The sequence below is a fragment of the Oncorhynchus keta genome, chromosome 14 (genome assembly GCF_023373465.1).
Source record: "Oncorhynchus keta strain PuntledgeMale-10-30-2019 chromosome 14, Oket_V2, whole genome shotgun sequence".
Taxonomy (NCBI): Eukaryota; Metazoa; Chordata; class Actinopteri; order Salmoniformes; family Salmonidae; genus Oncorhynchus; species Oncorhynchus keta.
In genome coordinates, this window is record NC_068434.1 from 18,259,511 (window position 1) to 18,273,115 (window position 13,605).

Here is a 13,605-nt window from a genome sequence, read left to right on the forward strand (position 1 = left end):
CATCCAGTTAGTCAGTAAATGGAAATGATTGAGATTGAAAACAACTTAAAAAAAAAAAAATAATATATATTTTAATTTAAAGACAAACTAAACCAGAAGTAATAAACACATTGAGATGTAGAAATACTGTTGAACCCAAATAAAGAAATAAAAAAAATATTTAAAAAATCGCAAATGGTGACAGACGAGACAAACCATTCCTTTTTGACCAATGCATTGTAAACGTATCTCAGCTTCTCCTCGATTGACAAATTAAAGATACAATTTGCAATTGATTTGTCTTGAACACATTTCTGAACTGAAACATTGTACAGTGCAATAACACATTGTTTGGTGTTAAGATTAGACATGATTAGATACAGGCCCTCAAATACTGTATATACTGAACAGAAATATAAACACAACATGCAACAATTTCAGTGAGTTTACAGAGTTACAGTTCATATGAGGAAATCAGTCAATTGAAATAAATGAATTAGGCCCAGCCATTGGGGGAGACAGCTTTTCCCCACAAAAGGGCTTTATTACAGACAGGCATACACCTCAGTTTTATCAGCTGTCTGGGTGGCTGGCCTCAGACGATCCCACAGGTGAAAATGCCAGACGTGGAGGTCCTGGGCTGGTGTGGTTAAAAGTGGTCTGCGGTCGTGAGGCCGGTTGGACGTACTGCCAAATTCTCTAAAACGTCATTGGAGGCGGTTTATGGTATAGAAATTGACTTTAAATTCTCTGGCAACAGCTTTGGTGGACATTCCTGCAGTCTACATGCCAATTGCATGCTCCCTCAAAACTTGAGACATCTGTGGAATTGTGTTTTGTGACAAAACCGCACATTTTAGAGTGGCCTTTTATTATCCCCAGCACAAGGTGCACCTGTGTAATGATCATGCTGTTTAATCAGCTTCTTGTTATGGCAGACCTGTCTGGTGGATGGATTATCTTGGCAAAGGAGAAATGCTCACTAACATGGATGTAAACAAATGTGTGCATATGGAACATTCCTGGGATTTGTTTTATTTCAGCTCATGAAACATGGGATCAACGCTTCACATGTTGCATTTATATTTTTGTTCAGTACACAATAAATAAAAAATGATTTAACTTAAAACGTGGTGTTCGTAGAGGTTCAATAAATCTTCTGTTGAACTAGTCACGAGGCATATGGCTGGTAATAAGAGCCATGTGCAGCCCTTAACCGTTGATGGTAACAATTTAAATCACAGACGCCAAACACTTTCATCATAAGAACAAGCTGAAATTAGGCAGGATGGATACATTCAGTGTGCACACTCCCCACCTTTCAAGAGAGGAACAAGTTAAGGTAAGACTGACAGAAAGCCTTCACAGGAAACAAAACAATGATTTTGTCATCCGATATAATGCTGTGTGAACATGTTATAGGTTGACTCAGTGAAATGACGTTGCCACGAGCAGCACAGCATATATTGAGACGAGCGAGATGCAAGACTTCACTCTCACACAGTATCTGTGCATGTGCACGGGTTCGCTTCACGCTGTTCACAGCTTGGTAGCCAGGGCACCAAAACAGCGGAGAAGTTGAGCTTCGCGCTTCAATGCTCTTAGTTGTTGTGGAAATTGACCAACTATGCGGTTTACTTTCTGCATCTACGTCACATCGCTGAATCTACATATCAATACGGAGTTAGTGTTACGATAACCATTGACCAAAACAAAGCTCTCTCTGAACTCTGATGAGTATACTGCAATGATCAAGGGGGCTCCCGAGTGGTGCAGCAGTCTAAGGCACTGCATCTCAGTGCTAGAGGCGTCACTACAGACACCCTGGTTCGAATCCAGGCTGTATCATAACCAGCCGTAATTGGGAGTCCCATAGGGCGTCGCACAATTGGCCCAGCGACGTCTGGGTTTGGCCGGCGTAGGCAAAACCCGTCAAGTAGACATAGGCCTACAATCAGAGTAGTGTCCAGACACAACTGTCTTTTATTCCTGAACGGGCTGGACAATCATCCCTGTGTTTAAGCACATGACTGTGTGTGTGTGTGTGTGTGTGTGTGTGTGTGTGCGCGCGCATGCATGTCAGTAAGCCTGTGAAAGTTGCTGCACATAAGAGATATGCACAAGCGTATGAGTACACACTTGTGCTCTATTGATTCCTCATTAGGACTCTGAAGACAGAAGGCCGCAGAGTTGCTGTATGTTCAAAACTAGCAGACATCAAATCCAAAGCCCACTGGAAGGGTCAGTCTAACTTGGCATCTCTTTCAAAAAAATATTCCTACATTCACAGAAAATCATAGTTTCTCTACTGGCTCTACAATGGGTGGAGGAGGGGAGAAGAGAGTGGAGGAGGGGAGAAGAGAGTTGAGGAGGGTGGAGGAGGGGAGATTGGAGGAGGGGAGAGTGCAAGATGGCCGAGGAGAGTAGAGGGTCGAGGGTGGAGGATGGGAGGGGAGGGTGGAGGAAAAGAGTCTGTGGCTTATAAGTGGTAGTTGACTTAACTCTTCTCCTCTTGATCAAAATGCCCTTTTAGTTTTTAACCGCTAGGCTACCTGCTGCCCACGGGCATAATGTATGCCAACATGACAGCAGGGATCTTACTCACATTCACATAGATACATACACATGACACATACACACATGCCAATCTTAGTTAACCCAGAACTAAAGTATTGTATAATTGGTAAAATGCTCATTTAAAGTTCTGGTTCCACACGTTAAGAGAAGATATCGAAAAAGGATCAGACCCGGAACGAAGACCTCCACCTTCTCTCTCTCTGCAGGTTACGGCATGTCTATGGGTCAAATGTCCCCTCTCCTTCCGAAACACCTGCGAAATCGTGATTTGTCCAAAGTACCGGAACTAATACCGCTCGTTATCTCACGCATCCCATTGCATCATTACAGATCTACAATACAATTTCTGTTTACTTTAGTCTGCACACACAAGTATTAATCTACAGGGCACACCTGTAAAAGAGACATTGGTGTGATTTCCCTGTCAAACTAAAAGATTAAATAAAACATCTACAGATGCTATTCCCTTGAACATGCCCTGTGTGCTGCCCTACCTGACTGCTGTCACAGCTTGTCAGAAGGGGCACAAGTTTCTCTCAGCTCTTTCAGTATGGCACAGTTTGTACCAGGGTCAGGTAATATATACACCACAAACCATAAGAACACATTGCACAGTTTCAAGTGATGGGATCTCAGCAAGGAATGTCCCAGTGAGGTTCCTCTCCTCCTCATCCAGCAGGAATAGCATCACTTCCAGCTGTCCCTTCTCAAACCGTGACTTGCGAGCAGTGGTTTAGCTCTCATGTCCCATCACACCATCCACAGGTCCCAAGCCCCCACCACAGCATGCAGAGACAAGGTCGTTTCTGCTGCTCTGTTTAAGACTGTACGCACATTGAGTGTACAAAATATTATGAACACCTGCTCTTTCCATGACAGACTGACCAAGGAAATCCAGGTGAAAGCTACTGAATGATCCCTTATTGATGACACTTGTTCAATCCACTTCAAATTCTGTGTAGATGAAGGAGGGACAACAGGGTAAAGGACTTGTAAGCTTTCAGACATGGTGTGTGTGTGTGTGCCATTCAGAGGGTGGATGGGCAAGACAAATATTTAAGTGCCTTTGAAAGGGGTATGGTAGTAGGTGCCAGGCGCACTGGTTTGAGTGTCAAGAACTGCAACACTGCTGGGTTTTTCATGCGCAACAGTTTTCCGTCTGTATCAAGAATGGTCCACCCCCCAAAGGACATCCAGCCAACTTGATATAACTTTGGGAAGCACTGGACTCAACATGGGCCAGCATCCCTGTGGAACACTATCGACACCATGCCCCGACGAATTGAGGCAACTCAATATTAGGAAGGTGTAGGGCTGTGGTGGTCATGAAATTTTGTCAGCCGGTGAAAATAACTGCCGGTGTCACTGTAATTGACCGTCAATTAATATAAACATATTTAGCATCTCCTGGCTTCCACGCAGCCTACAAGCCACTGATGTAGAACTTTGGAACATCTACATTTTAAAAAGTCTAATAAATCAATGTAATATAGCCTACACCATCACGATAAATCAATGTAATATAGCCTACACCATCACGATAAATCAATGTAATATAGCCTACACCATCACGATAAATCCATTACAGGTCTAAAGAAACATGATATGAAGAATAGGTAGCCTATTTCAGAAGAGCAGAATCTGGCTATGCCATATGGCTCTGGGCGCAGACAAAATTTGCTTAGAATTCCGGGGTATTATTTTACACTATAAAGAAAATATTTTTGAACATATAGTGGGGCAAAAAAGTATTTAGTCAGTCACCAATTGTGCAGGTTCTCCCACTTAAAAAGATGAGAGGCCTGTAATTTTCATCATGACAGACAATTAGATAAAAAAATTACAGAAAATCACATTGTAGGATTTCTTATGAATTTATTTGCAAATTATGGCGGAAAATAAGTATTTGGTCAATAACAAAAGTTTCTCAATACTTTGTTATATACCCTTTGTTGGCAATGACAGAGGTCAAACACTTTTGGTCTCAGCTCTCTGCAGGTCATTCACTAGGTCCCCCCGTGTGGTTCTGGGATTTTTGCTCACCGTTCTTGTGATCATTTTGACCTCACGGGGTGAGATCTTGCGTGGAGCCCCAGACCGAGGGAGATTATCAGTGGTCTTGTATGTCTTCCATTTCCTAATAATTTCTCCCACAGTTGATTTCTTCAAACCAAGCTGCTTACCTATTGCAGATTCAGTCTTCCCAGCCTGGTGCAGGTCTACAATTTTGTTTCTGGTGTCCTTTGACAGCTCTTTGGGTCTTGGCCATAGCGGAGTTTGGAGTGTGACTGTTTGAGGTTGTGGACAGGTGTCTTTTATACTGATAACAAGTTCAAACAGGTGCCATTAATACAGGTAACGAGTGGAGGACAGAGGAGCCTCTTAAAGAAGAAGTTACAGGTCTGTGAGAGCCAGAAATCTTGCTTGTTTGTAGGTGACCAAATACTTATTTTCCACCATAATTTGCAAATAAATTCATGAAAAATCCTACAATGTGATTTTCTGGATTTTTCCCCCTCATTTTGTCTGTCATAGTTGAAGTGTACCTATGATGAAAATTACAGGCCTCTTTCATTTTTAAGTGAGGGGGCATGCACAATTGGTGGCTGATGAAATACTTTTTTGCCCCACTATAGCTGAATAAAACACAAAGGTCTTTTTTCAAACGATTTCTGTGGAAGAGCGCACACATAGCTATTCTGTGTTAGGTTAACAAAGAAACAAGTTCTCCTATATGCTTAATTTAGAGTTATTTCTGCAACATTAGTTGTGATAAACGTTGGGCTATATGTTTAGATTTTTAATACATTCTAAGCCTGCATAATGCGACTGAGGATTTGAAAAAAATTGCATGAAAGGCATGACCTCTGCTTTGTTTCTTGTGCAGGCTGCACACACTTCATCAGTAACGCCCCCTAAAAAACCCATGCCTTTTGCAGCCAAAGTGGACATTATGCCCTTGGGCTGAACATAATCATTATAATTCCCTTCTCCCGGCTGCCAATCGCCTTGCTCCAAAGCACCTCTCACTCACATGGCTCTCTCAGATATCTCAATTATTTTTAACCAATGCCCGTCATGTGATCGTGTCCTTCTTACAGGCATCTCAGCTAAGTAGGCTACAAGTGAAGACAGACACACGCAACTGCGCTTGTCCCTCTTATCGAATTCCGAGGCGCATACTGAAGATGTTAGAAGAACAGTCCACATTTACATTGTCAGCCAACAAGATGAGTGAAGGGCAAACGAAGGGCAAAAACACTAGCCTATGTCAAGCTGCTATCCACCGTACCACAAAAGTTTACCTATTACCTATGGTCAACTTGCCCTTCTGTGCAAGAAATAAATATTCTAAACATAGTCTGAGACAGTTATGAGATGCGATAGATCCCAAATGAATACAACCACTCACATCAAAATTAATTTTAAAAGCAATGAGGCTGATGCAACAGATCAGCACGTTTAACTTAAATCCTAATTTATCAAGATTTTTTCTTTATATTATAAGCTGAGGAATGTGCATACGGCAGTAGGGAAAACACTAATTTTAATGGTAGGTTTATTTGAACAGTGAGAGACAGAATAACAACAAAAAAATGCAGAAACCGCATGTCAAAAATGTTATAAATTGATTTGCATTTTAATGAGGGTAATAAGTATTTGACCCCCTCTCAATCAGAAAGATTTCTGGCTTCCAGGTGTCTTTTATACAGGTAACGAGCTGAGATTAGGAGCACCCTCTTAAAGGGAGTGCTCCTAATCTCAGCTTGTTACCTGTATAAAAGACACAGAAGCAATCCATCAATCAGATTCCAAACTCTCCACCATGGCCAAGACCAAAGAGCTCTCCAAGGATGTCAGGGACAAGATTGTAGACCTACACAAGGCTGGAATGGGCTATAAGACCATCGCCAAGCAGCTTGGTGAGAAGGTGACAACAAATTCGCAAATGGAAGAAACATAAAAGAACTGCCAATCTCCCTCAGCCTGGGGCTCCATGCAAGATCTCACATCGTGGAGTTGCAATGATCATGAGAACGGTGAGGAATCAGCCCAGAACTACACGGGAGGATCTTGTCAATGATCTCAAGGCAGCTGGGACCATAGTCACCAAGAAAACAATTGGTAACACACTTCGCTGTGAAGAACTGAAATCCTGAAGACCCCACAAGGTCTCTCTGCTCAAGAAAACACATATACATCCCCGTCTGAAGTTTGCAAATGAACATCTGAATGATTCAGAGGACAACTGGGTAAAAGTGTTGTGGTCAGATGAGACCAAAATGAAGCTCTTTCGGCATCAACTCAACTCACCGTGTTTGGAGGAGGAGGAATGCTGCCTATGGCCCCAAGAACACCATCCCCACAGTCAAACATGGAGGTGGAAACATTATGCTTTGGGGGTGTTTTTCTGCTAAGGGGACAGGACAACTTCACCGCATCAAAGGGATGATGAACGGGGCCATGTACTGTCAAATCTTGGGTGAGAACCTCCTTCCCTCAGCCAGGGCATTGAAAATGGGTCGTGGATGGATATTCCAGCATGAATATGACCCAAAACACACGGCCAAGGCAACAAAGGAGTGGCTCAAGAAGAAGCACAATAAGGTCCTGGAGTGGCCTAGCCAGTCTCCAGACCTTAATCCCATAGAAAATCTGTGGGGGGAGCTGAAGGTTCGAGTTGCCAAACGTCAGCCTCGAAACCTTAATGACTTGGAGAAGATCTGCAAAGAGGCGTGGGACAAAATCCCTTCTGAGATGTGTGCAAACCTGGTGGCCAATTACAAGAAACGTCTGACCTCTGATTGCCAACAAGGGTTTTGCCACCAAGTACTAAGTCATGTTTTGCAGAGGGGTCAAATACTTCCCTCATTAAAATGCAAATCAATTTATAACATTTTTGTGGATTTTGTTGTTGTTATTCTCTCTCACTGTTCAAATAAACCGACCATTAAAATTATAGACTGATAATTTCTTTGTCAGTGGGCAAACGTACAAAATCAGCAGGGGATCATACTTCTTCCCCTCAATGTACATAGCTGATGACCCCTGGACTGTTTCAATAACACGGTACCTCATTTTGTTTACCTGTCGGCCCCAGCCTCAAACTCAGGTCCTGTATGTACCTAACTGACCTGCTCTGCCAATTCATCGTCATTTACCGGTTGTTGTCTTAGCTCTCCTGATCAACACCTGTGTTTGCTTTATGCATCTCTCTAAAGTCAGTATGGCTTGTCTACTGCTGTATTGGCTAGTTTTTATATCACTGGAGAGCCCTCAGTCCCGCTCAAAATGCCTTAGATAGCTCTTTTGTTCCACCCCACACACATGCAGCGACCTCACCTGGCTTAACTGGTGCCTCCAGAGACGAAACCTCTCATCACTCAACGCCTAGGTTTACCTCCACGGTACTCACATCCTACCATAGTCTGTACATTATGCCCTGAATCTATTCTACTATGCCCGAAAATCTGCTCCTTCTATTCTCTGTCCCCAAAGCACTAGACTACCAGTTCTTATAGCCTTTAGCAATGCCCTTATCCTACTCCTCCTCTTCTTCTGGTGATGTTGAGGTTAACCCAGGCCATGTAGCCCTCAGTTCCATTCCTTTTCCCCAGGCGCTATCATTTGTTGACTTTTGTAACCGTAAAAGCCATGGTTTCATGCATGTTAACATCAGAAGCCTCCTCCCTAAGTGTGTTTTATTCATTGCTTTAGCGCAGTCCTCCAACCCTGATGTCCTAGCCGTGTCTGAATCCTGGCTTAGGAAAGCAACCAAAAATTTCCATCCCCAACTACAACATTTTCCACCAAGATAGAACTGCCAAAGGGGGTGGAGTTGCAATCTACTGCAGAGATAGCCTGCAGAGGTCTGTCATGCTATCCAGGTCTGTGCCCAAACAGTTCGAGCTTCTACTTTTAAAAATCCACCTTTCCAGAAATAAGTCTCTCACTGTTGTTATTCACCCCCCTCAGCCCCCAGCGGTGCCCTGGACACCATATGTGAATTAACTGCCCCCCATTTATCTTCAGAGTTTGTACTGTTAGGTGACCTAAACTGGGATATGCTTAACACCCCAGCTGTCCTACAATCTAAGCTAGATGCCCTCAATCTCACACAAATTAGCAAGGAACCTATCAGGTACAACCCCAAATCCGTAAACACGGGCACCTTCATAGATATCATCCTGACCAACCTGCCCTCTAAATACACCTCTGCTATCTTCAACTAGGATCTCAGCGATCACTGCCTGCATCCATAATGGGTCCGCGGTCAAACGACCACCCCTCATCACTGTCAAACGCTCCCTAAAACACTTCAGCGAGCAGGCCTTTCTTCTATCGACCTGGCCCGGGTATCCTGGAAGGATATTGACCTCATTCTGTCAGTTGAGGATGCCTGGTTATTCTTTAAAAGTGCCTTCCTCACCATCTTAAATAAGCATGCCCTATTCAGAAAAAAATTAGAACTAAGAACAGATAAAGCCCCTGGTTCACTCCAGACTTGACTGCCCTTGAGCAGCACAAAAACATCCTGTGGCGTACTGCATTAGCATCGAATAGCCAAAATCTAACATGTACAAATCAGCTGGGCTAGACAATCTAGACACTCTTTCTAAAATTATCCGCTACAAACAGTTGCAACCCCTATTACTAGCCTGTTCAACCTCTTTCATATTGTCTGAGATCCCTAAATATTGGAAAACTTCCGCGTTCATCCCCCTCTTCAAATGGGGAGACACTCTAGACCCAAACAGTTAAGGGCCTATATCTATTCTACCCTGCCTTTCTAGAGTCTTCGAAAGCCAAGTTAACAAACAGATCACCAACCATTTTGAATCCCACCGTACCTACTCCGCTCTGCAATCTGGTTTCCGAGCTGGTCATGGGTGCACCTCAGCCCCGCTCAAGGTCCTAAACAATATCATAACCGCCATCAATAAAAGACAGTACTGTGCAGCCGTCTTCATCAACCTGGCCAAGGCTTTCGACTCTGTCAATCACCACATACTTATCGGGAGAATCCACAGCCTTGGTTTCTCAAATGACTGCTTCGCTGGTTCACCAACTACTTCTCAGATATACATTACTGTTTCAAATCGGAGGGCCTGTTGTCCGGACCTCTGGCAGTCTCTACGGGGGTGCCACAAGGTTCAATTCTCGGGCCGACTCTTTTCTCTGTATACATCAATGATGTCGCTATTGCTGCTGTTATTTCTCTGATCCACCTCTACGCCAGACGACACCATTCTGGATACTTCTGGCCCTTCTTTGGACCCTGTGTTAACAAATATCCAGACAAGCTTCAATGCCATGCAACACTCCTTCCGTGGCCTCAGACTGCTCTTAAATGCAAGTAAAACTAAATGCATGCTCTTCAACCGATTGCTGCCCGCAACCGCCCACCTGTATAGCATCACGACACTGGACAGTTCTGACTTAGAATATGTGGACAACTACAAATACCTAGGTGTCTGGTTATACTGCAAACTCTCCCTCCAGACTCACATTAAGCATCTCCAATCCAAAATTACATCTAGAATCGGCATCCTATTTCACAACAAAGCATCCTTCCCTCATGCTATCCTACCGATCCATGACTTCGGCGATGTCATTTACAAAATAGCCCCCGACACTACTCAGCAAACTGGATGTAGTCTATCACAGTGCCATTCGTCTTGTCACCAAAGCCCCATATACTACCCACCACTGCAACTTGTATGCGCTCATTGGCTGGCCCTGGCTTCATATTTGTCGCCAAACCCACTGGTTCCAGGTCATCTATAAGTCTTGCTAGGTAAAGCCCCACCTTATCTCAGCTCACTGGTCACCACAGCAGCACCCACCCGTAGCACATGCTCCACCAAGTATATTTCACTGGTCATCCCCAAAGCCAACTCCTCCTTTGGCCACCTTTCCTTCCAGTTCTCTGCTGCCAATGACTGGAATTAATTGCAAAAATCTCTACTTGCACATTTCATCTTCTGCACATCTATCAGTCCAGTGTTAATGCTAAATTGTAATTACTTCACCGCTATGGTCTACTTATTGCCTTATACCTCCCTAATCTTACTACATTTGCACACACTGTATATTGATTTTTCTATTGTGCTTTTGACTGTATGTTTGTTAATCCCATGTTGTTTGTGTCGCACTGCTTTGCTCCATCTTGGCCTGCTCGCATTTGTAAATGAGAAGTTGTTCTCAACTGGCCTACCTGGTTAAATAAAGGTGAAATAAAACATAAAAATAGAGGCCATCAAAACACTTTTCTCACGCAATTGCATAGCCTATAGAAATGTTGCACATGAGCTCATGGGCTCACATGGAGTGTTTGATTTTAAATTTCTTTGCATTGATGTCAGAGTGACAATAGTGTGCTGGGTACCAGGCAGTAAGCAGGTTTGGTAGTCTACTAATGACCATCAGCAGCAGAGCTTGGAGAAGCCAAGTTACCGTAACTAAATGGTCACATGGAATTTGACTGCTGTCATGAACGCCAGTGTGGCGGTAATACGGTCACCATAACAGCCCCTAGGAAGGTGTTCTTAATGTTTTGTACACTCAGTGTATATTATCACTACCCTCATTTAAATTAGTCTCATGGTAAGGATTTGTGAATCCTGCTCTCAAAAATAAGGTTGTAAAAAAAAAGGTTTAGAGTCATCCATGGAGGAAGCATTAGGGCACCTAATGACAACTCAGTCACTTCTGAACGGGCCTGGAACAGAGCCTTGTGGGACACCACACTGACCCTGGGGCAATGCTGCTATGCCGCCATAAGATACTGATGATAGAAGAGGCCGAATATTGATGTGGAGAAGAGGCAGGCAGCGATCCACCAGGTGAAGAAGGAGAGGAGGCCGCGGAAAAGCAGGGGGGTGAACACTGTCCGCAAGCCCCCGAGAGCCACTGACAGGTGGGCCTCCACCTCCGGCCCTGGAGCTGCAGTTGGTGCGCCCACCATGGCAGGGTCAGAGTCCAGCAGACAGGGGAAGTCTTCCTCAGGGTATACACCCCAGGAGTGTCCACCTATAACACAGAGAGTAGGGGGGTACGTTAGCAGAGTGGTGGCTAAAGACTGCTGTTAAAACGTTCAATATACTGTACAGACAATAATTTCTGATGATGGTACCAAACTCACCTAAGGTTTTTAGCAGCAAGGTTGTATGCAGCAACATCACCAAGGGTGCCACATACTGCAGTGCGATTACACATAGGTAGTAGAAAATACGGGCCACCTGGAAAGCACAAGAAAAGAGTAAAGACAGTCTTCAAACCCAGCGATTTTGTGCCATTGAAATCCTTGGGCGGGACTCTTAAGCTCTCTAGGGTAGGTGAGACGCTAACGTCCCACCAGGCCAACATCCGGTGAAACTGCAGAGAGCTAACATTCTAAATACACCATTTGTTATATTAAACATTCTTGTAAATGCATGTATCTTACATAATTTAAAAAATGAACGTCTTATTAATCCAGGCGCTGTGTCAGATTTCAAAAAGGTTTACTGCGAAAGCAAACATGCGATTTTCTGAGGACGGCGCCCCACACACACAATTATTACTTGCATGTTCCAACCAAGCATTAGGGTCACGAAAGTCGGAAATAACAATAAAATAAATTGCTTACCATTGAAGATCTTCCTCTGGTGGCAATGCCAAGTGTCCTAACTATACAGTGAATGTTAGTTTTGTTTGATAAAATCTATTTTTATATAAACATTTGTAAACCGCTTGCGTCGTGATTTCCGTCTCATTCAACTTTGGACGAAGCGTTCGTGGTAATTACACACACTAAACAAATGTTTATCCAGACATGGTTGGTTTCGTTGCAATCCTCTGGTTGTTACTAACATAACCATAGTTGATTGTTCTTTTACCGGGACGTATTGACCGAAACAAACCGATTTGAAGACACCAATCAATGACCTCATTGCGCACCAATGGTAGGACCGGTCTATCGTTGATTGACTGTATTTTGGCCCAATGACCACTGATCATCTTGAAATCTAGCTTGGAAGATAGTCAATGAGCTGAGGTAAACAGCAATATCTAATGGTTATACGTTCGAAGACCAGCCTTTGTCATAAACTCGGGCGTAAAAGAGGTTCATTCGCCATTGCAAATCCTACTTGACCGAGCCACGAGTGTTACGCATAGCAGTACATATTAAATAGCATTTTCAACAAGTTTAAATATTTAAATTATGGCGAATAAATCAGGAAGAGCTAAAACAAAGTCTAGGTATACAGATTTAACCCAAATTATAGAGGAAAAAGCTAGAGACAGCGAGACCGAGTTGCTTCAGGAAGATTAATCTTTCAGCAAAGCTAGTTTTGACTCCCAGGCGGAAGACATGTTTCTGCAATCCATGCTGGATTGGTCAATTCTAATAATGTCATTGTTTGAAATAAATAATATCAAATATTATTAATTTGAGATTTTTTGTTGTTGATTTGAAAAACTGAGTTTAAATGTATTTGGCTAAGGTGTATGAAAACCTCCGACTTCAACTGTACACTACCGTTCAAACGTTTGGGGTCAATTAGAAATGTAATTGTTTATGAAAGCATTTTTTTTGTCCATTAAAATAACATCAAATTGATCAGGAAAAAAACTGCAGTTTCCAGCTACAATAGTCATTTACAACATTAACAATGTATTTCAGATCAATTTGATGTTATTTTAATGGACAAAAAAATGTGATTTTCTTTAAAAAAACAAGGACATTTTTAAGTGACCTCAAACCTTTGAATGGTACTGTATATAAAATCGCAGGAAATTGGCTTAAAAATTCAAAAAACATTTTTTTTTTACAGAAATTCAACTGCGCCCATTACCACACCACTTAAGCCCCTTTTAGATCCAGAAAAACAATGGGGTTTTAGAGTTCTCATACTCTGCCCATCTGTCAAGGCCAAATTATTGTCAGATTCAAGGCGCTAGGCTTGGGACGATAAACCGTAAATTACAGACAGACATTGCCTCCCTTGTTACCGAAGCATTTTTCTTACACCTGTAATTTTGCTACATAACATTCCTGTAGAT

At 42.9% G+C, this 13,605-nt stretch overlaps 1 protein-coding gene across 1 annotated transcript in view; it reads right to left on the reverse strand.

Moving 5' to 3' along the window:
* Positions 1-58: 58 nt before the first annotated feature.
* The window catches only part of LOC118373136 (transmembrane protein 161B-like), a 36,435-nt gene continuing 22,888 nt past the window's right edge, over positions 59-13,605 (reverse strand). The window contains exons 11-12 of the mRNA XM_052461218.1: positions 11,702-11,798; positions 59-11,589 (exon numbers count right to left, since the gene is read on the reverse strand). Coding sequence (XP_052317178.1) covers positions 11,327-11,589; positions 11,702-11,798 — 360 coding nt within the window. The 3' untranslated portion in view covers positions 59-11,326. The remainder of the gene's footprint in view (positions 11,590-11,701; positions 11,799-13,605) is intronic.